Source organism: Festucalex cinctus, chromosome 17 (assembly GCF_051991245.1).
Source record: "Festucalex cinctus isolate MCC-2025b chromosome 17, RoL_Fcin_1.0, whole genome shotgun sequence".
In the NCBI taxonomy this organism is placed as follows: Eukaryota; Metazoa; Chordata; class Actinopteri; order Syngnathiformes; family Syngnathidae; genus Festucalex; species Festucalex cinctus.
In genome coordinates, this window is record NC_135427.1 from 10,905,325 (window position 1) to 10,929,257 (window position 23,933).

At 40.5% G+C, this 23,933-nt stretch overlaps 4 protein-coding genes across 7 annotated transcripts; 3 read left to right on the forward strand and 1 right to left on the reverse strand.

The window, feature by feature from the left end:
• Positions 1-17: 17 nt before the first annotated feature.
• Positions 18-8,712, forward strand: adam9b (ADAM metallopeptidase domain 9b). The gene is made up of 22 exons (XM_077503590.1): positions 18-216; positions 350-414; positions 510-583; positions 663-738; positions 844-920; positions 1,030-1,222; positions 1,322-1,384; positions 1,491-1,562; positions 1,664-1,833; positions 1,909-1,999; positions 4,435-4,565; positions 4,645-4,816; positions 5,695-5,784; positions 5,935-6,130; positions 6,253-6,364; positions 6,958-7,138; positions 7,275-7,361; positions 7,436-7,541; positions 7,719-7,854; positions 7,934-8,033; positions 8,237-8,274; positions 8,346-8,712. The coding sequence occupies exons 1-22, from the start codon at positions 150-152 to the stop codon at positions 8,449-8,451; spliced, it is 2,403 nt and encodes an 800-aa protein (XP_077359716.1). The 5' UTR covers positions 18-149; the 3' UTR covers positions 8,452-8,712.
• A 430-nt stretch (positions 8,713-9,142) lies between these two features.
• On the forward strand, positions 9,143-19,908 carry acadsb (acyl-CoA dehydrogenase short/branched chain). 4 transcript variants are annotated; one of them, XM_077502558.1, is made up of 10 exons: positions 14,412-14,478; positions 16,429-16,689; positions 16,775-16,981; positions 17,058-17,228; positions 17,397-17,522; positions 17,593-17,685; positions 17,761-17,850; positions 17,947-18,084; positions 18,998-19,097; positions 19,198-19,908. In XM_077502558.1, exons 2-10 carry the CDS (start codon positions 16,573-16,575, stop codon positions 19,272-19,274), a joined length of 1,119 nt encoding a protein of 372 aa, XP_077358684.1. In that variant the 5' UTR covers positions 14,412-14,478; positions 16,429-16,572; the 3' UTR covers positions 19,275-19,908. The 4 variants fall into 4 exon arrangements, 2 of the variants coding, with proteins under 2 accessions (XP_077358684.1, XP_077358686.1); XM_077502560.1 differs by lacking the exon at positions 14,412-14,478 and adding an exon at positions 15,683-15,832; XR_013279457.1 differs by lacking the exons at positions 14,412-14,478; positions 17,058-17,228; positions 17,397-17,522; ... (3 more) ...; positions 18,998-19,097; positions 19,198-19,908 and adding exons at positions 9,143-9,431; positions 10,202-10,442; positions 10,739-10,940; ... (1 more) ...; positions 11,148-11,241; positions 11,434-11,658 and having other exon boundaries at positions 16,775-16,924.
• Positions 11,772-16,265, reverse strand: LOC144004892 (zinc finger protein Pegasus-like). The gene is made up of 3 exons (XM_077502561.1): positions 15,101-16,265; positions 14,536-14,724; positions 11,772-14,443 (listed from the first exon to the last, which is right to left on the reverse strand). The coding sequence occupies exons 1-3, from the start codon at positions 15,216-15,218 to the stop codon at positions 13,602-13,604; spliced, it is 1,149 nt and encodes a 382-aa protein (XP_077358687.1). The 5' UTR covers positions 15,219-16,265; the 3' UTR covers positions 11,772-13,601.
• Positions 19,909-21,082: 1,174 nt separating the features above from the next.
• hmx3b (H6 family homeobox 3b) lies at positions 21,083-23,665 on the forward strand. The gene is made up of 2 exons (XM_077503218.1): positions 21,083-21,548; positions 22,743-23,665. The coding sequence occupies exons 1-2, from the start codon at positions 21,299-21,301 to the stop codon at positions 23,309-23,311; spliced, it is 819 nt and encodes a 272-aa protein (XP_077359344.1). The 5' UTR covers positions 21,083-21,298; the 3' UTR covers positions 23,312-23,665.
• The last annotated feature ends 268 nt before the right edge of the window (positions 23,666-23,933 follow it).

Below are 23,933 nucleotides of genomic sequence, written 5' to 3' on the forward strand. Positions count from 1 at the left end.
TATCTTTGGCCACACCCTCCATGACGCACCTGCCCAAGTAGCAGAAGGAAGCTGAGGTTCGACGCTGATTTCATTTCAATTAAGAAAGACTGACCTAAAAACATTAAAATATTGCCCTTGGCGTAGTTGGCCTATGGTGATGTGAGAACATGGTCGAAGAATACCTCGTAGTCGCTGTTTTATTTATTTTTTTCATTTCTGGAGTAGAAAACAAAGGTGAGTCGTGACTCGTGTTTGTTTAATGTTGCATGAGGCGTACCTTTCGGTGGTAAAGCAGAAAACACGGCGTAGAAATGTGTAAATATTAATGGAATATAATTTTTCCGTTATCTCTACATTTCTATTCCAGACATTACAAATGGGTTAAAACTTACAAAGTACTCCATTGTGCAACCTCAGCTGCTTCCAACACAGGCAAGTGACGGCCATTTGTGATCAGAAGTCGGTAAAAGATTGGGGGGTTTTTTCATCTTAAGACTTTTCAAGTATGTTGTTTTTAACACTTTCAGAAATCTGAGGACGATAAATCATATGTGCTAAAAATAGGAAACAGTCCTCACATCCTTCATCTTAAGAGAAACAGGTATTTTACTTCTTATTTTATCTAATCTCATTAAATGCTGCTGATGTTATGACTCATAATGTTCTTTACTCATCCTCAGAGACTTCTTACATCCAGATTTTGCTCGGGAGACTTTTAACATCACTGGCAATGACACAACCACACGTCCGAAACATGTAAGTAACTTCGGGGTGGGGAACATTTCACCTTTCAGGAACCTCACTTATTTTACAAACTTGTTTAATAGGCTAGCTTGAATTGTTGCTTTCATTCTTACCCAGGTGCATTGTTATTATCATGGAGAGGTAGAAGGCTACGAAAATTCGGTGGTGGCAGTCAGCACGTGCTACGGATTGAGGTTTGGACATGTTGACTGAACTTGATTCATGATTAATTGGTTTATTGTGGTGTGTTGAAGAGACAAATTTTGGTTGTTTGGTTGTGTTTTACCCATCATTCCTCTCCAGGGGTGTGATCCTTTTCGCAAACGACAGCTATGGACTCGAGCCTGTGCCGCTGTCCGCCACCAACGATCACATTCTGTACCGTCTGGCCGACATTCAGACCGAGCCCGTCACCTGCGGCGTCGTCCATGAAGCCACAACCACCCCGAGCCATGAACCGTTTGAGCCCAGACACACCATCTCGGCTCTGCTGCGGGTTTGGCTCACTGTTCACGGACATGTATGATGTGATTTGCACTTTGGCAAGGAGATTCATAGTTTTCCTTTTTTTTTTTTCTTCTCGTTACTTCTATAGAAGAAACGCAATTTACCTCAGACCAGATACGTGGAGCTAGTGTTAGTTGTGGATCATCTCAGGGTGAGTTTACATTAACGTGATTGAAGGAAACAAGGTTCTCACACTCTCACTACACAGGTGAATTAGTGAATAGGTTGGGGTTCACTGTATTCATTTTAATTGACAGTATCAGTTCAAGCAAAGAAATGAAACCGCGATACGAGAAGAGATGGTGGAAATGGCCAACCTACTAGATGGGGTAAGACATCATTAAAAAAAAAAAAAAAAAAAAAAAAAAAAAAAAAAAAGTAGAAATGTTCTTTTTCCCAGTTTTTATTTATCCTATCTGGTCCATTGTAGTTTTACAAGCAGCTGAACATCCGCGTGGTGCTAACGGGCCTGGAGATTTTTAGCCAATCCAACCCTTTCGTAGTAGAGGGTTCCGCAAGCACTGTACTGCGCAACTTCGTCAATTGGAGAAAGTCAAATCTGTGGCCGAAGAACCGGCACGACATCGGTCAGCTCGTGGTGTGAGTTCACATTGCAGTAATTTTGAAACATGTGACCCGCAGGTTATAATGGTTGTTTTGTTGTCGTTTCTTTAGCGGGCGGCCCAATTCATACCCGGGAAATGTGCTGGGGATGGCCTTCGTTGGTACGGTCTGCTCTGCCACCAGCTCTGGAGGAATCACTGTGGTTAGCTTGACTCCTAACGCATCACCATAGCTGATTTTTACACCTAACACACACCAAACACCATGCTTGGCGTCACGCATTAGAAATGACTCTACTTTTTTAAGTCGAGGCAAATCGGGCAAAGTTTTTTTTTTTTTCCCCCACAGCTCCACACTTCACAATTCAATGAAGCCTTACTGAAATAGAGAGTAACTGGCTAGTAAGTTTTTATCAACACTCACCAAATTTAATTTTGAACTCTCATTTGGTGGGTGTTAATTTAAAACCCTGATTGCAACGATTAACTTCCTTTTAAACACATTTAATGCCTTTTAAAAACACATTTTACCACTTGCTGTCGAATGAAAATGACATTGCAGGTGTTCAGGAAAGGCGTAACGACCGATCACGGCTCACCTGTTGACTGGATTTGGTCATGTGACGTTAGCAAACTGAGCCTGACTGGGTGTTACCCGTTTCCTGAGCACACGTGATCTCTCTCCGTCATCTTTAGTCAACAGCAAGTGGGAAAAATGTGTTTCTAAAGCTATTAATTGTACAAAAATAATGAAGTTGTCTCATTAGTGATACACAAAATATATTCTTACTTCTGAAAATGGCTAAATGAGACAAGTATCCCTTTCAGTCCTAAACAATTATAGGGATTTAGGTTAATAATTCCACCATAAATTTCCCCAACATTATATTGTGAGTAGTTGAACGCCCTTTAATGCTTAAACATCTCTGCGGTTAGTTTAATATCCTCTCCAAATTAATTACCGTGGTTTGTTAAACTCCTCTCAAAATGCCAGCATTTGGGGAGCGCAATCTCGTGTAGAAAATGATACTCCTTCTATTAGTCATGGGAAGTCCTCACACTCACGCGTTGTACAGGATTAAGGAGGAGTCCAACCAGTTTGACCGAGACATTACGCCAGGGGTGTCAAACATAAGGCCCGGGGGCCGGATCAGGCCCGCAATGGGGTTTAATCCGGCCCGCGAGATGGTTTTGTAAAGTTAAAAAAAAAAAAAAAAAAAAAAGACTGTCGGCCCAATTAATCAGCCGGCCACAATCAAAGCTTATAAATTCATAATTACACAAGTAAGTCTCAGTTGAGCAATGCATCTTGTACATGGAATTGCTCTGAATGTCGTTATTTTAAACACAATTTAAAGTTAGTTTGTTTAAAAAATAAAAACATGAATCAAACACAAACATGCTGAATAAGACACATTCAACTACACATATGACAAGGATTAACGTCCTTATAACTTCATTAACGGCACCCGGCACACAATCAGTGAACATTATACAGGTTTATGCAAAAAAAAAATTAGGACAATATTTGTACAGATGCGCCCCACAATTTAGGGCTGGCCCACAAATAGCGAAAATCTGCATGTAATTGACGGCAATGTTTTACAAATTATTTTACAATTTTACCGATCCGGCCCAATTGCGAATATATTTTCCTCCATGTGGCCCCTGAGCTAATATGAGTTTGACACCCCTGCATTACGCCAATGACAAGGCAGATTTGTTAAATTCCTACCATTCTCCTTTAATGGGGTGCCTTTGAATGGATCAGTTGCTGGTCTTTTGGTTTGGATTAATAAGGTGATGTTCACATAGTTAAAAATAATAATAATAAAAAATTAGCCCTATGAGCTAAAAAGCCACACAATAGTGAAATTTTCCCAAAACATTACAGGGAGACTGTTCTTTTTGAGTATTAACACTCGCAGCCAATTTCACTAAAGTAACCCCCTTCGCTCTCGGCTGTTATATTGGATTTTGACTGATTTTGCAAGGCCCACAGATTATTGTGTTCTATTGCTATAAAAGCATGGAACCTATCAAAAGAAAGATTAGAATCTCTTCTTCTCTCATCAGGGGAAAAAGGTATATTTCTATCTGTTTCCGTTTTGCAGCAATTAGCATTATAATTTAGCTAAGTTTCATCATTATTCACAAATCAAATGAGAATTGTAGGGAGATCAACTTGTTTTCAACATGACCCTGGTTGATCTCTTATACTCTGCTGCCTCCTGCAATTAGTTTTTGTAATTACTACCATTGCTTCACATGTTCACTGCAGTTAAGAGGCTGCATCAAAGCCTTCTGTATGCTCTAGCATAAAAAAAAACAAACAAACATATAAATACGTCTTTGGGACACTTAAAACATTTAAAAAAGAACATTTATATGGGTTTTTTTTAGGGGGGGGGCAAATTAGTTAATTTGAAGGGATTAACACATACATTCATCCATTTTATTGACCGCTTATTCCCCACAAGGGTCGAGGTGGGTGCTGGAGCCTATCTCAGCTGGCTTTGGGCAGTAGGCGGGGTATACCCTGGACTGGTTGCCAGCCAATCGCAGGGATTAACACAATTTGACATATTTATAAAATATCTTCTGATCGTTGCTAACTAACTTGAATGTGATTTACCAGTTTGGCGACGACGATCTGGTTTACGCCTCCAGTGTTGTGGCCCACGAGATTGGTCACAACCTGGGCATGAGTCACGACGACAACCGCTGCAGCTGTAATGGAAAAAGCTGCATCATGGCAGCCGCTGCGAGGTAAAAAACATGACAGTTTGTGCATCTCATCACGTAATTGCGCCGTTTATACATCTGTTGTTTCCACTGTGCTGTTTAGCGGCGCCACAAGTTTCAGCCGCTGTAGCGGCGAAGATTTCGAGACGCTCATCCTGAGTGGAAGAGGGGTGTGCCTGATAAACCAGCCCTCCCTCTCGGATGTGATCGGCACCGCCAAGTGTGGCAACGGCTTGTTGGAAGAAGCCGAGGAGTGTGACTGTGGCACGCCAGAGGTAGCACATTTTATAAAACATAGCAGTAGGTAGATTTGTAGTGCATTTCAAGGGCCCCAAGATAACATAAAACAAAAAATAGTGAGGTGACAAAATTAAGCTCCATTTGACCTTTTTTTTTTTTTTGGGGGGGGGTATATGGGTTTTGTGGTGATGTAGAGTTGTGTGTCATCAGTCTATAAGTAGAAAGAAACTCCATAGTGGGGAATAAGTGCACTAAGTGTGAGTATGTAAATGGAAAAAAGAAGGGGGGCAAGCATGGAACCTTGAGGGACAACGTGGGAAAAGTGACGAATTAATATTGCCTTTTAAACTCTTTCATTTGCTGGCAAAAATTTCCATGTGAATGGAGTGATTATCTTACCATACTATCAGTGCGCATCATATATCAAATGAGTCAAAGCTCAACGTTTTTTCGGTTATCATGAGAATCTTCGTAAGTCAGTGACTGAATCGTGGTTGACTCGTTTGACTTCTGTGGAACCCGTGTGGTTTCATTTCACCTTCAGTGGTGATGTGAATCCGTGTGTAAGTTTGTCTGTATGCTCTGCGGTTGACTCATACCTGGTGTATATCTTGAAATCAGCTAGGACAAACTCTATTTTAGCATCAACAGGATTAGCTGTATAGAAAATGGATGTTTTCTCTTTATTATAAATTAAGTGACTACTATGACTTCAACTATGTATGTATGTCAGTTGGCCACTTCATTACTTAGACCAACACCTGCATCACCCATTTTTCATGTCAAGTCATGCATCAACCAAACAAATAAAAATATACAAAATATTATGAGCTGTTGTGGCTTAAATATCTGAGATCTTGACAGTTCATGACAGGACAAATCAATTCACAACATAAAAATATATTTTCCACAGGAATGCAATAATAAATGCTGTGATGCTGCCACTTGCAAACTCACCTCTGGATCCGCTTGTGCTCAAGGGAGCTGCTGCAACGACTGTCAGGTGTGCACACTTCCCCATTCCCAATACACTTTACTAAGGGTTCAGTCTTAAAAGTTGTACAACGTTGTTCTGATCCACTTCCGGATTTGTCCACCATTTTGTGGAGGTCTGCGTTTTTTATTTCCAATTTTCATACGGTCCTTCTCCTAGCTCAAAGTGGCCGGGACGCCATGCAGGGGTTCTGCCAACGCGTGTGATCTTCCCGAGTTCTGTAAAGGCACTAGCGCCTTCTGCCCCAACGACTTCTACATCATGGACGGCCTGCCGTGTCAGAACAGAGCGGCGTACTGCTACGAGGGCCGATGCCAAACGTACGACTCCCAGTGTAGAGGTCTCTTTGCTCCAGGTACATTTTTCATCAGTGGTACTGTGTTCTGTCACAGCCACTTGATTGTGGTGCCATGATTACCTTGTTTCTTTTGTCATCAATTGATTGAAGTCTGTTTCTTTCCCCCATAATTTTGCCAGATCCAGCAACAAAGGCAGCAGATGTTTGTTTTCTGCATGCAAACATGCAGGGAAACCTATTCGGGAATTGCGGGATCACAAACAGTGGAGAATATATCAGATGTTCTGTGGCGTGAGTATCATTTTTATCTGCGGCTCTAAATTTGAAATATGAATGTAGGGCTGTGCAATTAATCAATTCAATTACATTTTCAATTATTACACTCCACAATTACAAAATCAGCATAATTGTAAAAAAACCCAAAAAAAAAACCTATTAATCCTAATTTTTTTTGTTTAAATTTATACATTTGCTCCTTTTTTTTACATTTTAAAATAGCTAATTTAATAAATGTTGCATAGTAGTGTTTCAAAAAAAATTATTTGTCTTAATATTTATTTGTTTTTTCGTTTAAAGATTTTTTAGTTTTGTAACTAAAAAACTTTCTACTGCACAGTGCACATGCTGCACTCCAACTTCAAGTTTTTACCAACATAAATAAATAAATAAATATTATGTTTGGTCCCAAAGGAATAATTAGTGTTTCTATTTTTTTTAATTGGTCTTAATATTTTTTTTAATGCGTAAACATTTTCTTGGTTTGTATCAAAAAATTGTGATTTCAATTATTGCCAAAATAATCATGATTATTATTTTTTCCATAATCAAACAGTCCTATATGAATGTGAGTGGAGAAAAAGGTCAAATGAGGGTTTATATTATAGGGACGCCATGTGCGGGAAGGTGCAGTGCACTAACGTGGATGTCAACCACCCGCCTCCTGGAGCTCATGTCAGTATTCAGATCATAAACGGGTCCAGGTGCGTCAACGCTGACTTCAACCTGGGTACGGATGTGCTGGATCCCGCCTATGTTAACCCCGGGAGTCCTTGTGCTGAAGGAAAAGTAAGAACTGCAACCAGCCAATCAAAGTTGCTCTTTTATAGCTGTCATTTGTGCTCTCAATCCAGCAACTCAAGTTAACGTTCCCGCCCATTTTGGTCAAGATGGCATCCGATTTAATTGTTCTGTTCTTTTTAAGACCTGTCTGGATTTTAAGTGCGTGAACGCCTCGGCTCTACTGCCCAACTTGGGCTGCGACGCCAAGAAGACGTGCAACAGCCACGGGGTTAGGATGACGCTTTCAGATCACCGCTCATGGTTTCGTCAACACTGACAGTATGTGTTGTTCACTGTCTCCAGGTATGCAACGACCAAGGACACTGCCACTGCGACGACGGGTGGAGCCCGCCCAACTGCGACCGGGCAGGGATAGGCGGCAGCATAGACAGCGGTCCCCCTAAAATAGGTGCAGTCAAGATTCATTCTTTTTCTAATCCCATATTGCAGTGGTGCTTCCTTTTCGCTCTTGTATTAACACTTTTACGCTGTATTTTAAAGTTAAACGACCCAATAATGACAATTTTGTGGTAAATACATTGACTTTTTTTTGCGGACCCTCATCAAATGTCCATTGTGCCTCAAGACCACTCCCTCAGGGACGGCCTGTTGATCTTCTTCCTGCTCGTTGTGCCTCTTCTGGTTCTTCTCATCCTGGTGCTGCTGTTCCTCTTCAGGAGAGATGCGCTCAACCCATGCCTCAAACAAGTCCGCCGTTTCAGGTATACACACTCTTACTATATGACGTAAAAAATACAGTATTAAGAAAACATACAAATGTGCATAATTTAACTTACCCAGGCCACATCATGCTGGACATGGAAGTGCCAATGGACATTCAAACCGAAATACTGAAACGCATGCTGCTACTCATGTTACAACAGAAGTTCCTCCACAGAGGGTAAATATTGTCAACAGTTGTGATAGCTTCAGGGCATTTGATCGGATATGTATTTAGCAGTAGCAGGTGAAACCGGTTTGGATTTAACAGATAACTGCCGTCAATAAATAGGATTCAGGATGTACTGTAGTCTGATGCGTGAAATTGTCCAATTATTTGAAGGTAATAAACTCCCTGCAATTTGTTGTTTTCTGTCATTTTAGCTTCCGAATCCACCTGCTACCTCAGTTCCGATTTCTGGGTAAGAACTCCATTAATTGTATTGTTCATTCACTTTTGTTACTCTCAATCTTATGTTGCACATGTTTTCAGTTTTAGGTATGGAGAGCTGGATTATTGGAATATGGATCACAACATTACCTCTGAGAATCCCCAGGGCCCCGGGGTCCCCAAAGCGATTCCCTCCCCACGTCCATGAAACTGATTTTTCATTTTTGCATGCTGAATGTGAGAAGATATTACCAGCTGAAGAGAAACTGTCAAATAATGCACTCTGAAATCTTTGAAGTTGATTGCTCCAACATGCCATCATGTGTATTAACGCTTAATATTTATTGGAACGTATGTAATTGCATTTAATCAGATATTGTATATATTTGTATATTTTCTAAACATTTTTAATGCTTGTGTGTATTAAAGGAAATGTCAATTGTAATAAATAAATCTGTCTTATGCTTGACCACTGAGTCTTAAGTGATATGGGAATATACGGCTGGGTGATATATGGCTTTAAAATAGAATGTCAGATGTATTTTTATCCCACAAAAATCTGTTTTCCTGTTCTAATCTTGGCTGTGTTCCACTGGTCCTTTGAAGAGTGTTGCCGCACCCTCTCCAACTTTCACATTCTTTTTTTATGGAGTTATTTATACAGGTGAGTCAAAGCAACCTTGACCTATTTGTGGTTTCAAAGCAGGGTCAAAAGTTTCCAACATGTAATCACTGTGAATGCATAACATAATTTAACCTTAACTCTGACAAAAGAAAAAGAAACCCCAGCATAATACTTATAAGCCGCTCAAGAAATGTTAAAAAAAAAAAAAAAAAAAAAAAAAAAAGTAATAAATCGTCTGGTCTGCAACCGGATGTGGGCGGTTCTTCTACGAATACGGAAGTAAGCTGCATGGGGTAAACAAATATGGCCGCGGTATCCCTGTAAACAGTCGTGGCGGTTGTATGGCAACGGTGGCTGAATTTGAGCACGTCGACCGGGCTCGGGTCTGTCTGTGCGTCCTCTGCGGTCTTCCCGCTGCGGGAAAGTCCTCGCTGTCCCGCAGCGTCTGTCTCGCCGCGAGACAGCGCGGGTGGAGAGCCGCTGTTGTGCAGTACGACGAGCTGATTCCAGATCAGGCTTTCCATACCCGAGAGGCAGGTGAGGACGCTACGTCAGAAGAGGTGGTAAGTTTTCAAATATGTTTGTTTGTTTGTTTATTTATATATTTATTTATTTATTCATTTATTTATATATTTATTTATATATTTATTTATATATATATTATTGTACGATTTTTTTCGTCATACGATTTTTTCGTCATATCTAAGTGTAATTCATTTTTTATCTATTGATATTAATAATGGAACACACGAATTGATAACGTATAGAGTGACTGCCATTTTGTCATGGTTCGAATGTCAATAATTGACTACATTTTGAAAACGTTTCTACCCCTTTTAATTTGTTAAAACATGCCTAATAAACACATTGCAAATGCATTTAGCAGCAAAAAAAATTGCAAGCAAATGTGTAAAACAATACTGTCTAGCTACGTCACGTGTGCCTTTCAGAGGCGGAACCTAATGGAGCAGCACGTGATGTCGGCAGGTCTGCTCGTGAGTGTTTTGAGGGTGAACTGTGACCAACAACAGCTCCTGTGTCAGTATTCTTGTAGTACTTGTATGCGATCAAGCACTGCATTAGCTCTCCTTTCCCATATATTCCCGCTTATTCCTCACAGGGGTCGCCCGGGGGTGCTGGAGCCTATCACAGCTAGCTCTGGGCAGTAGGCGGGGTACACCCTGGACTGGTTGCCAGCCAATCGCAGGACATTAAGAATACTGTAAAAAAATAAAAATAATGAACAGCTCTATAGCAGTGGAACGCTCTGCAATTATCGTTATTGTCTGCTGAATGTATTTGGCATTCATTTCCACTTTTTGACCTTTTCCAGCGCACAGAGTGGAAGCTCCACCGAAATGCAGTGTTGCAGTGCATCGAGGACTTCCTGGAGAAACAGGAAATGCCGCTCGAGCTTCCAGGCAACAGCGGAATCGATGGGCCGGCGTGGGATCGCTGCATCCGCGCTCTGCTGACACCCGCCCAGGCTGACGCAGAGCCGCTTTTGTTTTTGCTGGATGACAACTTTTACTACCCAAGCATGAGATATGAGGTCTTCCAGTTGGCTAGAAAGTGTAGGCATATTTGCACTATCTGGGAAAAATAGGATGGATGCTTGTGTAAAAAAAAAATAATATATATATATATAGATATACTGGGGGAAAAAAGTGGAGGTATGGATTCCACTCCTTCAGTAAAAAAGTACAAATGTTGACATGTACCTGAGTACAAAAGTAAAAGTATACTATAACTGCTTAGAACATTGTGAAAAGATTAGTAAACAAATAAGTCTAAATTAGCTAATGATACCTTGACCTAAAATGAATCTCAAAGCTATTCATTTGTTCACCTCTACTCGCCACTGTTGCAGATTCACTAGGCTTCTGCCAGGCGTACGCACAGTGCCCCTTGGATCTGTGCATCAGCCGGAACGAGATCCGGCCTCGTCCCGTCCCCGCCGAGGTGATCGTGGAGATGGCGAAGCGTCTAGAGTCTCCAAATCCGAAGAAAAACCCGTGGGAGGCAAAGAGCATCACAGTGGACACGGCAGACGATTTGTCCGAGTGTGACATGTAAGATGAACACATGGGAAGTTTTTTTTTTTTCGCCTCTTATTTATAAGACAATTTTCTTTCAGTCAGAGAATGATGAAGTTGATCTCCTCTGCACTGAGTGACCCTTTGAGCCCAGTTGAGGACGATGTAGAACAAAAGGTTTGTGAAAGACAGATTTGAAATGATGAATTTACTTAAAAACAGTCGTGAACGTTAATTCTGCAGGAGGCAGACCGTCAAAAATGTGCAGCAAGCGTGGTTCACCAGGCCGACCAGGCTTGTCGTCGTCTCATCTCCGAGGCCATGAAAAAAGCCAAAGGTCAGCTGTCCTCTACATTATCACAGCATGTTTTACTTTGATCATGTTCACATCTTTTTTTATTCTAACAGTTCTTTAAATTTTCTTCTAATTCATGACATTTTTTTATTGGGAGAAAAAAAAAAATATAAGCTACATATATGTACTTTAGCCAATCAGAAGTCTCTATTTGTTTTTTGTTTGTTTTTCCAGAAACTGGTGCATCCTCCCAACAAATGAGGTCCCTGGCCACTCAGCTGAGCGAATCCAAAGCGCAATTCCTCCAAAATCTGCGCAGACACTTTCTTCAAGATGAGCATTTTAGCCGAGGAGTGGACGTTGATGTGAATCATCTTGTGAAGACTGCGGTAGCACGTTTTGACAGTGAAAGACAAGAAATCCTGTTAAAAGTATTCCAGAACAATTTTCACTTTTTTGGTGAGTCTGTTTAAAAAAAAAATGCATTTACTATTGATTTTACAGACTGTTTATATGTACGTGAACTGAATTGTATATGTTGGGAATAAAATACTCAGAGCACACATTACAACTCAAGTCAGTGATATAAATTAAGAAATTCACCTTTACTGTAAGCTGCTTCAGTTATAAAACAACTAGACAATGAAAATAAAAACAAATTAGTCTTACAAGTATTTCAAAGTATAAAAACAAAAATTACAGGCACAGTTAGTGTCAAGCTAATTCAGACAAGATATATAAAACAAAATAAGTAAAATACTGTATTTAGTTTCAAGTGCAGCTGCCTAGGTAAAACTACATTCCTGCAAAGAAAGGCAAAATTTCCACAAAATAGTGACCAGCCGTGTTTATGTACTCAACTGTAGACAATTTGGGCGTCCAAATTGCGCAACTATAATAGCTAAATTAGCTCAAAACATTTCAAAGTTAACCATAAAAATGAAAAGATGTGGGATAAAGCAACAAAATATTGCCATTAGTGGTGCAATATGGGATGCATTGAGGGCATTTTATAGGGGTTACCTTATACTCACTACAGCACTCACATGGAGATTCAGTATGAACCGAGGGAAAAAAAGAAAAAAAAGTGCACTTTAATGTCTTTCTGTGACTCTTCCGGTTTCTCTAGGTTGCAACCTGCTGACGACACTAAATGGCCACTTTGCGAGGCTTAAATGAAACACCTGTTGAGTAATTCACTATTCAGTTCCTTGAAAGAAAAAAAAAAAAAGCATATTGTTTATATATACTAATTTTGGGGGGGAAAAACTTCAATATTGTGATCATCTTCCCATTTATTTATTTTTTTAACAAACTATGCAGATTTTTATAGTTTACATAAATGACTTAGAATTATTGTAATAAAACAAAGGAAAATTAACCATGAACGAATATTAGACAATTTACCTACTTCAATTAGAGTAAACACTTTTGACTTGCAGCCTTTTAAGCATCCACTGCGACTTCACAACATTCTACAAAACAAGTGTGGCATAAACATACGTAAGCCATGAAACCGTTTGCAACAACAATGCAAACAAATCTGCGGCTTTATCACTTCAACTTTTCAAGTATCATGAAACAATCATGTGTGAACACGAGGACTGTCCTTTCTAGTCACTGAACTTATCTGGACACTCAAATAAATAAAATATACATATGTTAAAAAATAAATAAAAAACCTCTGAATTATAGCATTTGTGTTTTAACAATTGCATTCTACTACACTGCAATTTGAATTCAATTAATTGTTAACTAGATGTGTCATTATTAGTGACAACTAAAGAGTTTAAGTGCTTGTTTTGGTGTTGGTCTGGAGAAAAAAAAAAGTGATTCCAAACATCCCTATCCTTAACTCATTCACTGCCAATGACGACTATAGACGTCAAAAATCCAAGCAAACAGCCAGTGCAAATTTTCACAAGAAATTTGAATTTAGTTTTAGTTATTCATTGTTTCCATTCATAGTTATTAATCCCCATTGTTATTAATAACAACAATGACAACAATTTCATTGCTAAGTGCTACCATCGTGCATAGTGATCGGTCTTCGTCTTACTGAGACCACAAACTGGGTCTCAACCTCCAGAAGTCAATTTAGTCGACTAAAATTGCTCCTTATTTTTGTCGACTAAAGGTTGGATTAAAACTCAAATACAATCAGGTGACTAAGTTATGACTAAGACTTTAATTATATTTAGTCAGAAGACTATAACTAAAACTAAATTGAAATTTCTTTTTTTTAATTAAAATTTTAATTTGATTTTATTTTATTTATTTTTTTCAAAATTAACACTGGCTGTTTGCTAGGATTTTTGACGTCTATAGTTGTCATTGGCAGTGAATGAGTTAAGTTTTCGTGAGTAGTGTATATTGACTCGAGTGATTCCAAATACAGTCAGTCACTTCCTGTGCTGCCCTTGTGCAAAATGGCATGCAAAGTCGTACTTGTCGGTGCACGTGTGGCCGCAGACGTTGCAGCGGAAGGGGTGCTCGTAGACGTGGCATCCCATGTGGATCGTGAACAGGATGTTGTCGGGGAAGTGGATGTCGCAATGCGGGCACCGCTGCGGCTTGTCGCATTCCGCCGTGTCGGCGGCGAAGGGCGTGCCGGGCCGGCTGCTGCCAGAAGCCTCATTGTGGGCGTCCAACGTGGAACTCCTGTGTTCCGAGGCGGGGTATTCGAGTTTAGGCGTTACGGTTTGCACGCCGTTGGAACACGAAGTGACTTCCTGTATCACTATGGACTTCTCGTCGCCGTTTGGGTGTGCGTGGGGGGGCTCGGCGTGGATGTCGGCCGGCTGCAGTGAAGCCAGCTGCTCAAGCGGGCTGTTGAAAGCGTTCGCTCCTCTGTTGAAGTCACTGTGCAGCAGCCTGGGAGGGTTCCTATGCTCGGTCGTGTTCAGATGGTGGTGATTGTGAGGCACCTCGTTGCCGTAGTCCGACTTGGGCGGCGGCGGCGTTAAATTGAAGAGCAGGCGCCGACCGAAGCCCAGCGTGCCGCTCCGCTTCTGCAGGGTGGCCAGGCCTCGCTTGCCGACGAAGTGCGGACGCGCCACCCGGGCGGGCAGCTGCTTGTGGCGCCGGCGGCGGTGGTGCGACAGGTTGCTGCGGTCGCTGCAGCGGAAGGCACACAGGTCGCACTTGTACGGCTTCTCGCCCGTGTGAGAGCGCATGTGGGCCTCCAGGTGGCGCTCATACGCCGAGGCGAAGGGGCACAGCTGGCAGCGGTGCGGCTTTTCTCCTGTTGGACACAAGGGACGGAACATTTACATCAAAGTACTTTCAGTATTTGTCACAGGAAATAAAATAAATGTTGCGTTATGGTGGTCTAACCTGTATGGATGCGGATATGTTCTATCAAGCGAGCCATGCCCTTGTTGGCGTAGCTACAAAAGCTGCATTTGTATTTGCCGTCACACGTCCTCTCCAGGCCGTCCATTTGCACATCCGAACCTTCTTCCACGGGCAGGCTCACCTCCACGGACGGGGGGTCCAAACCATTGTGTTCACTCCTTGGGGCTACTGATGATGAAAAAACAAACATAGTAACTCCTTCTTGTACACCAAAGTTGCCCTACTAGTGAGAACAAAGAGTGTTGTACATTGGCCTTATGATGGAGGATATCAAAGTCATTCTAGCAGTTATTGATATCCTATATATCCAGGTTAGGTCGAACTAGTAGGCTAAAGGTGTTACTAGTTTGACACAGTTGTTCTACTTGTGAACCTTAATCATTCTACTAATGTGCTTAACTTGTTTACAAGTGAGGACAATAAGCATATATGTTGGATATCGAGGACATGGAATAAACCATTTCAGATGGTACAAGTTGGCCAAAAGTGGCACTAGTAGTGGAGGGAGACATTAATTTAGCTTCTGCTTTGCATACATCCATACCTGGGTCCTTTTCCTCACAAATCGAGCCCGAGATCATGTTGACGTGCTGCGTTTGCTTTGTCAGATACTCTTGGAATTCCCTCACAAAATCCACAGGTTCCGTCTTAATTTCTTCCATGGTGCTCGTTTAGCGTTGCGACCTAAATAACATCCCCAGAAGGACACAGAATTTGTGTCAACCAGTATGTGCTTAAAAAGAGGACAACACTTTCAACCGGTGCGGATGGTAGCAACTGTGCTAACGTTAGCACGCCATTTCGAGCCCCAGCAGCAGTCCTAACACGACAGTGTTGTCCGTTAAAACACTCTCTAGCGTCTACTGAAATGTAACGTTTACTTGGACTTTTTTTCAAATGACACGGTTATAATGGTGGACGCTTAATAGCTGCTGGTTGGTTTCCAACACGCCATTGTAGTCAGTCTAGGAAGTGTTGCATTCAATGACAATAGGTCTTTTTTTCATATCGCACAGACTGTTCACCCAAATCTCAAATGTACTTCCCCCTCCAATGTAATACTATAACACTACATGCATTTGTATATATAGAAAATATATAGAAAATAAAATGTCATATCTCCCTACGAACTGAACATATTTTGTCACGTCATCAATCACGGCCAACATTAGCGGAATACCCAATGTTTTTAAATGTAACATCATCCTCCTGCAAAACACATGTAAACATTGTGTAGTCAATCATGGCTGCCGTGTTGGTGAGGACTTTGTCGAAGGTAAACCAGCGAACGGTGATATCACATCATTGCATGTTAAATTTGCCTTATTTTGTATTTTTAATTATGTTGTCTGGGGCACTGCACGTCCTTACGACAGCTACGTTGCTAATATTAGCACGGTGGCTAGCATTGAAAATCACGGGCTGTTTTCAGGATCATTGTATCATTACCGACTCCCTAATCACTTTGTATGGATATTTCTATATAGCGGACTTCATAGGTAATTTATCAAACAAACTAAAAATAGTTTGGGAACGCAAATCTGGCGTACTGTAGAAACGGTCACGTGAAAACATCAGGTTGTTTGATCTTACGTAATAAATATTGAATAATAACACCATATGTTTTAGTTTGCATTTTACATAATGAATACAAAATCAGAAAGTCCGCTCTGTGTAGTCGTACTGCTTTTCATATAATGTTGTCGCTTGTCGGCGCAATGCATTCTGGGATATTAAGTGACCGTCAGTTGTTTACTGCATTGTGGTATACAAATTGACAGCCGGAACTTGTGTGTGAGACATTTCAATATTGGCAAATTATTGCATTCTCAAATGTGTCTAAATTTTATTTTATATTTTCTGTTTTATTAGTCTTGCCGACAGTTCACTCGGTCCTGGATCGGATGCCAGCCAGGATGGAGGAGCAGATCCACCAAGTCTGTCCTAGATGTGGATGTTCAGACGGCTGGAGTGGTGAATTTCCCTCCCTTGCAATCATATTCTGAGGAGGAGAGCATGATGAGGGAATCAGTGAAAAAGTATGCACAAGAACGTATCGGTCCCCTTGTGGCGAAGATGGATGAGCACTCATTTATGGATGAAGGCGTGATCAAGTCTCTCTTTGAGCAGGGTGTAAGAGCCTTCTTTCTCCCATGTATCTTCGCAAAATGAGGACTTATGTGGTTGTGCTGATGCTTTTTATTTGTTATCTCATCAGCTCATGGGAATCGAGATCGATGCGGAATACGGCGGCACCGGCTCGACGTTCTTCTCCTCCATCCTGGTCATCGAGGAGCTGGCAAAAGTCGACCCCTCTGTGGCTGTTCTGTGCGACATCCAGAACACTCTGATCAACACGCTCTTTATGCAATTGGGTACGGCGGCTCAGAAGGAGAAGTACCTCAGCAGGCTGTCAACTGACATGGTGGGATGTTTTACATTCAAAATAGCCGGCAAACGCCTTTTTGAGGTACGTTTACAAGGATACATTTCGCACACAGGTAGGCAGCTTTTGCCTGTCCGAGGCTGAGTCAGGCAGTGACGCCTTTGCGCTGAAGACACGTGCGGAAAAGCACAAGGACTATTATGTCATCAACGGATCCAAGATGTGGATCAGCAATGCGGAAAATGCCGGCGTGTTCTTGGTGATGGCCAATGTCGACCCTTCAGCCGTGAGTATTCATGTGTGCGGATCACTACAGATATTTTGCTCGTGGAACAAATTTCGCTCTGACCAACCAATCAGATGACATTAACTAACTCTGATTGTGTTCAAATTAGTAGGGAAAGGGCTTCCTGACCTTTACTGCTCACCACTTTTTATGATTTGCAAAAGACAGGGTTACAGAGGCATCACCTGCTTCATCGTCGACCGGGAAACAGAAGGCCTGGAGATCGGCAAGAAGGAAAACAAGCTCGGGCTGCGCGCGTCCTCCACCTGCCCGCTCAACTTTGACAACGTCAAGGTCCGAACTCAGGCTCGTGATTGCAAATGAATCTTGTGACTTTTACTAAATTTTGTCCTGTGTCGTGCAGGTGCCCGAGAAGAACATTTTGGGCCAAGCTGGTCACGGGTACAAGTACGCTATCGGAATGCTGAATGAAGGCAGGATTGGAATTGCAGCTCAGGTTAAAAAAAAAGAAAAAAAAAGATGTTTTATCCTAAGAAATACAACAATATAAAAAAGATAAATTGTATTATAGATGCTGGGTCTAGCACAAGGCTGCTTTGACCACACAGTTCCTTACACAAGACAGAGAATCCAGTTTGGAAAACGGATCTTTGACTTCCAGGTAAATTAAACAGTAACACCTACTTCTTTCTTCAAAATACCACATGTATCAATCATTATTAATACATAAGTTTTGTTTTGTGCTTTTGCGCTGCAGGGAATGCAGCACCAAATAGCTCACGTGGCGACGCAGATCGAAGCCGCGCGCTTGCTGACGTACAACGCCGCTCGTCTGAGGGAAGCTGGCAGACCCTTCATCAAGGAGGCCTGCATGGCCAAATACTTTGCAGCAGAGGTGAGTAGCAACTGAAAAACGACAAATACTGACTATTCCTGTGCGTTTTGGCCTCTTGGGGGCAATGTGGTGCCATGCATCCACGGTGTACACACTTAAATATGAGTACAGAAGAAAGTTACAATTTAATTCTTTTAAAATAACTCATTTTTCGCACAATGGGTAGAATTTGTGCCTTTGCATAGCGTTATCTCATCTGTGGGTATGTGTTCCCACAGCATTTGTGTGTGAATATTCATTATTTGAAGGAAAAACACTTCTGAAGTCAATGCTAACTTCCCGCTAGCATTTGAATGGGATCCTCCCTTCGCTTTTAGCATTAGCGCTAAGCTAACAATGTTTAGAAAACGAAGCATGTTTTGTATAAAGATAGAGTGGATGTTATCTTGTATTTTAAATATAGAGTGGATGTTATCTTATTGGCGTGTGTTTAGTTTTACAGTTAACTCCAACTGGGATGTCATTAAACAGCTTAAAGGACGCTTAGGGACAACGGAATAACATACGCTACACACTTGCTAGTTGCTAATGCCACGCAAGCAAAATGGTGCATTCAAGGTACACTTTCACAGCGTCGGACACTTTGTTTTTCTTTGATTATAACGTTTTGAGGGGAAAATAATCGGCCATTTGGCCCAATTGGCTGATTGTTTTGGTAGATGTTTGAACCAATTAATTGGTCGGGCTCTAGAGGTGACGCCGCATTCTCATCAGAACTGTAGCTTTTAACTTTGTTTGCATTTTAAATATTATTGACTCTCCACTGTGCCATTGTACTCCTTGCGCTGCAGAATTCTGTTGGTGTTAAAAAATACTCTATAATTATTCTGTTATTTATTTTTCTATTGATAACGCTATATATCACTGAATTTGGGCCAAAGTGTTAGACTGGTTTTCTTTTTGTCTCCCTCAGGTGGCAACGTTGACAACATCTAAATGCATCGAATGGATGGGAGGGGTGGGCTTCACCAAAGACTACCCCATTGAGAAGTATTACAGGGACTGTAAAATTGGTACGTACGTGCACTATAATGCTGGTAATAGAGCACAAAGTATTAGGTGGGCACAGTACTGAATGAACCAAAATGAGACCTGAATGTTTTTCTTCTTCAGGTACCATCTATGAGGGCACGACAAACATCCAGTTGTCCACAATGGCCAAATTCATCGATAAGGAGTATGACGTTTAATAATGACACCTAACTGGAGCTTGATAGATCGCACTACTTAGCTGTTGTTGTTTTTTTTTACTTTCGGACTGCCGTGTTACACTCCCTGCATCTATTGTCGTCTCTTTTGCATCCATAGAAGATATCGGTTTATTGTTACAGGTTGTCACTTTTAATACCCCTTTTTTGCAGTGCAGTTTTGTTTGTCAGTTTGTATGGATTTTTCAATTATGACCATGCAGAAATGTATCACCGTAACAATCGGTTCTGTTTGTTTGAGTGTTTCAGTGCCTTTGTCGTGGCCCAAACTCATAAGTGGCGGTTTATTTACCTAATACTTTAAAAGATTGGATTGGAATACACATGTATTGACTAACCGGTGGGGAACATACAGCTATTTTAACTGTAATAACAAGTAGAGGAACTGTTACGAAAAGACTAAACTGTTCATAGGTGTGAATGTGAGTGGAAATGCTTTTATTTATTTTTTCCTATATGTGCCCTGTTGTTGGCTGAATTGCAGCAGAATATTATGGGCAGGGGCAGACAGATTTACCATTAGGCATGTGCACCTAAATGCCTGTGCCCCCAAGATTTCTATGGCCCCTCGGACATATACAAACTGATTAATAAAGTTATCTTTGTTGAAAGCAAATGCTGTTTTAGTTTGTTTAGTGTTTAGTGATGTGAAAACCGAATTCAGCAAATAGGTAGTAGTACTGTATAGCAAAACGAAGTCCACTCAATGGCTTAAACTACCGGTACGTCTCCCAGCTGTCACTAGATGGCAGCATCCTCACAGTTGACGATGCAAAAACTCGTTGAGTGCATCCCGTCACCTCTAACGAGCTGCCTGCCATATTAATCATTGGCTGGTGCTTCACATTAAAAAGAGCCTGTTATGAATAATTGACTCACTGATCTTTTATTTTCAGGCGGGGTTGATTCAATTTGCACGTGAAGCACATTACAATGACTGCGCACAGACCAGCGACTTCATTAGGTACACCTGATGAGCAGTTTACATTTTAGACGCGCATGCGTTGTTTCACAGTACGAAACACTCATTTAACCACTGTACTTGCTCTTTTTTTTTTTTTTTTCATTTGATTGTTTTATATTTATGGTCTTTACGTGTTTTCCATACTACAATTAAGATTTGTGCTAGCATAGGTTAGTCTATTTTTTTCCCCTTTTCTAAAATATAAACAAATTTAAGTTAGTGTCACGGATTTATTTCTCAATTTTAATTTTATGGTCTCTATACATAAAATAAATATAAAGTAATATTGACCCCCCCCCCCCAAAAAAAAAGATTCAATTAATACGTTTACATTAAAAATATCACAGCAAAAAAAAGGCCTATCTGCTGTGACCAAGCCAAACATTTAAAAGGAATAAGAAAATAAGGAAAACACGTGCATTGTGTTTAAGTTAATTAGCTTTCAGTCTATTATACATTTTAAACACATGTAGTAGGATCATTACACTTATTATAAATGACAGCACATTTCCCTATAAAGATACCTTGACTTGATCACAATATTATGAGCAATTAATTGTTAGCCAGTAGCAGCTCCATACAGTTAATTAAACACTGTTTTTGATTATAGACACTGTTTTTAGAATTGCAAAGTGGCTGGATCAAAAGCTCTTGAATGGCCGCATAGGGCCCCCAGGCCAGAGTTTGCCTAGCCCTGCTCTTATTGGATAAGTGGCTACTGTTGAGTCCAAAAAAAATAAAAAATCTTTTTTTTTTGTATTCCTTTTGGAGTCTCTTCTAGTCCTATTGCAGTCTCAAAGCCCATTTGCTCGCTGCCCTGGCCAATCACAAGGACCCAGTGCGTGTTAAACTGGGCTGTCATTTTTATGTCATCATTACATCTCCATAAAGAACCAACCCTGCACGTTGATTCCTCTATTCAGCACCACCGAAAGCACATCTTTTGGATACTTTTCAGACCTCTGACTTTAACCCCCTTCCTGTAAGGCCGCTGCTGTTTTCTTCAACTTTTACTTGTCAGATTTTGATGGACTAAAGGGTGATGGCCGACTCTGACGCGCAACAAGAACTGCGCGAGTCCGCCAAAGACTCCATCAAGTTCTCCATCAAGAACCTGCTCAGCATCGACGACCACCAGCAGCACAACAACAACAACAAGCCCACCAGACCCAGAAGCTTCCTGGAGGGTAGCTTCTTCTCCCGGCTCGCCGATTTGTCTCTACCCTCACAGCGGCTTGGTCTGTCCTCTTGGTGGTATCCCTACACGCTCGGTGCTCATCTCAAAACTGGAGGTACGTCTCATTTAAATTCTGAATACACTTAAAAAAAAATTTTTTTTTTTAAATAAATAAAAAGTTCTACATACCTAAATGTGGTTCTGTTGCTTGTATGCAAGAGGGAACGACTTTTGGTTACTATTTGGTACACATTTTTGTGGTTCAACAAACATTATCAAATAGTTTAGATTATGAATGAGAACCAAGTGCATGTTTTTTTTTAGATATTAAAACAATTTCTGTGATCTATAAACCTCTTAAGAACTCTAGAATCCTGAGTGCTACAGGACTATACCTTTCTAAAGCAGTAATGAAGAACCCCATTTTTTTGGTTTGTTTATTATAGGGCAATGATTATAAAGGATCTTATTTAATACTTGATATTTGAAGATCAGGAAACTGCTTAAAATGAATTTGGTGGTTTTTTTTGTTTGGTTTGGTTTTTTATTTTTTATTTATGTATTTATTTTTTCCCAAAGTAAAATATTGCCAATAGTACCAGAGTAAATAATTTAAAAATGGATGCTCACAAATGTATTAAGTATGAATTAATACATTGGTAAGGAAAATGCAACATAAATATTTATTTGAAAAATTGAAAAATATATATATTAAAAATAATTACTTTTATATGTAATAAAAATAAATGATATTAATGATTAACAACAGAATCAGAAGCACCACATGAAGACAAATTAGTCTTGACTGTGTTACTGTATGAGTTATCCAATATTTGATGAAGTACATTTCTTATCACTTTAATTTTATTAATCCAAATTACAAAGATTTAAAAAAAATGCAATACAGATACTAATATATATATATATATATATATATATATATATATATATATATATATATATATATACACATATAAGTGCATGTTTAATAAATTAAAGTGTTACAAATAAAACGTGATCGATTGAATGTGCTGAGAATGAAATGACCTGTATGAATGAAATTAGTCACATGAAAGGACAAAAAAGTGTAAAGATGCATCTGACTGTGACTGACGATTCATTGCCTCTCTTACACATTTGCAATGTATATATATTATACATATATGCATGAAAAATCTGTGCGAATATGCAATACAAGTAGCAGTACCATGAAAGGCCTACAATACCATTATATTATTTAAATATATGTCTCAAGTGGTGCGTTCATTTTGAGAGTTTGCATATAACTTTTAACGTGTTGCTTCTGCAGCTTCAGAGAAAGACCATTTGTTGCTACACGATCGACCCTCACCTGACCTCCCCAAAAGCGAGCCGGACACCAAAGAAGAAAGCGCAGAAGAAGACGAAAGCGACCCAGAGGAGCCAAAGAAGGACTCCCATCCCGCTGAGGACGACTGGAGAAAGAAGCACGACGACTCTGACGGGAAGCCCTGCAGGAAGAAGAAAACCCGCACCGTGTTCTCCAGGAGCCAGGTGTTCCAGTTGGAGTCCACCTTTGACATCAAGCGCTACCTCAGCAGCTCGGAACGCGCCGGCCTGGCCGCCTCGCTGCGCCTGACCGAGACCCAGGTGAAGATCTGGTTCCAGAACCGCAGGAACAAGTGGAAGAGGCAGCTGGCCGCCGAGCTGGAGGCGGCCAACCTGAACCACGCCGCGGCGCAGAGGATCGTGCGTGTGCCCATCCTTTACCACGACAACGGCGCTCCAGAGACCAGCGGGAGTGCGGCCGGGAGCTCCCCCGGCAGCCAGGCGTCAATTCTGGCCTTTTCTCATCATATGTACTACCCCCACTCGATTCCGTTACTGAGGCCTGTTTAACACCTGAACACCTTCAATTTGCTGTACGACTTGAATAATACGTTTGTACATTTATTTTTCAATGTATATTTATAGATTCAATTGATTATTCCTGTGTGCTCTTATCTGTGCCATGCATTTGCATTTTTGTTGTTGTTTTGTTTAGGGACAATCTCCATTATTGTCCTCAATTGCTCCAAAGTGTTTGAATATATTTCCATGTGCAAAATTTTACATAATGTATTTTTAAGATTCTTAATTGTGCTAGTTGTGACTATGTAAAATTGTGGGATTAAATATTTTGATATTCCCTTATTTGTGCAATATACAGTTGATCCTGATCTACAAATAAACCCCAAAACATTTATTCATTGGTAAAACACACAAAAAACACGTCATTGTGGCAAATCAAACGAACTATGGAGCCAAATATGATTTGTTACTCAAATCCTGTATGTTCTCCCAGTAAAGATCTTGATGCAACAAAGTGACTTAAAATGTATTTGTGATGCATTTAAAAATAATGTGCTCGACATTCAATATCTTCTAATTCACAAACTGTGTTCACAGATAATCAATAATGTGTTGTATTTATACAAATCTCTATACAACTGGACTAACAGAACAGTAAAAATAATGTAAC

Bases quoted from the DNA above. Each gene is read 5' to 3' on its own strand.
- adam9b (XM_077503590.1), top strand. From the start codon at position 150: ATGGTCGAAGAATACCTCGTAGTCGCTGTTTTATTTATTTTTTTCATT. The intron at 739-843 runs GTAAGTAACTTC...ATTCTTACCCAG, and splicing joins CAACCACACGTCCGAAACAT to GTGCATTGTTATTATCATGG. The intron at 1,563-1,663 runs GTAAGACATCAT...GGTCCATTGTAG, and splicing joins TGGCCAACCTACTAGATGGG to TTTTACAAGCAGCTGAACAT.
- LOC144004892 (XM_077502561.1), bottom strand. From the start codon at position 15,218: ATGGAAGAAATTAAGACGGAACCTGTGGATTTTGTGAGGGAATTCCAA. The intron at 14,725-15,100 runs GTATGGATGTAT...TTTCATCATCAG, and splicing joins TTGTGAGGAAAAGGACCCAG to TAGCCCCAAGGAGTGAACAC. The intron at 14,444-14,535 runs GTTAGACCACCA...TGTGTCCAACAG, and splicing joins ACATATCCGCATCCATACAG to GAGAAAAGCCGCACCGCTGC.
- acadsb (XM_077502560.1), top strand. From the start codon at position 15,800: ATGGCTGCCGTGTTGGTGAGGACTTTGTCGAAG. The intron at 15,833-16,428 runs GTAAACCAGCGA...CTGTTTTATTAG, and splicing joins TGGTGAGGACTTTGTCGAAG to TCTTGCCGACAGTTCACTCG. The intron at 17,229-17,396 runs GTGAGTATTCAT...TGCAAAAGACAG, and splicing joins CCAATGTCGACCCTTCAGCC to GGTTACAGAGGCATCACCTG.
- hmx3b (XM_077503218.1), top strand. From the start codon at position 21,299: ATGGCCGACTCTGACGCGCAACAAGAACTGCGCGAGTCCGCCAAAGAC. The intron at 21,549-22,742 runs GTACGTCTCATT...TTGCTTCTGCAG, and splicing joins TGCTCATCTCAAAACTGGAG to CTTCAGAGAAAGACCATTTG.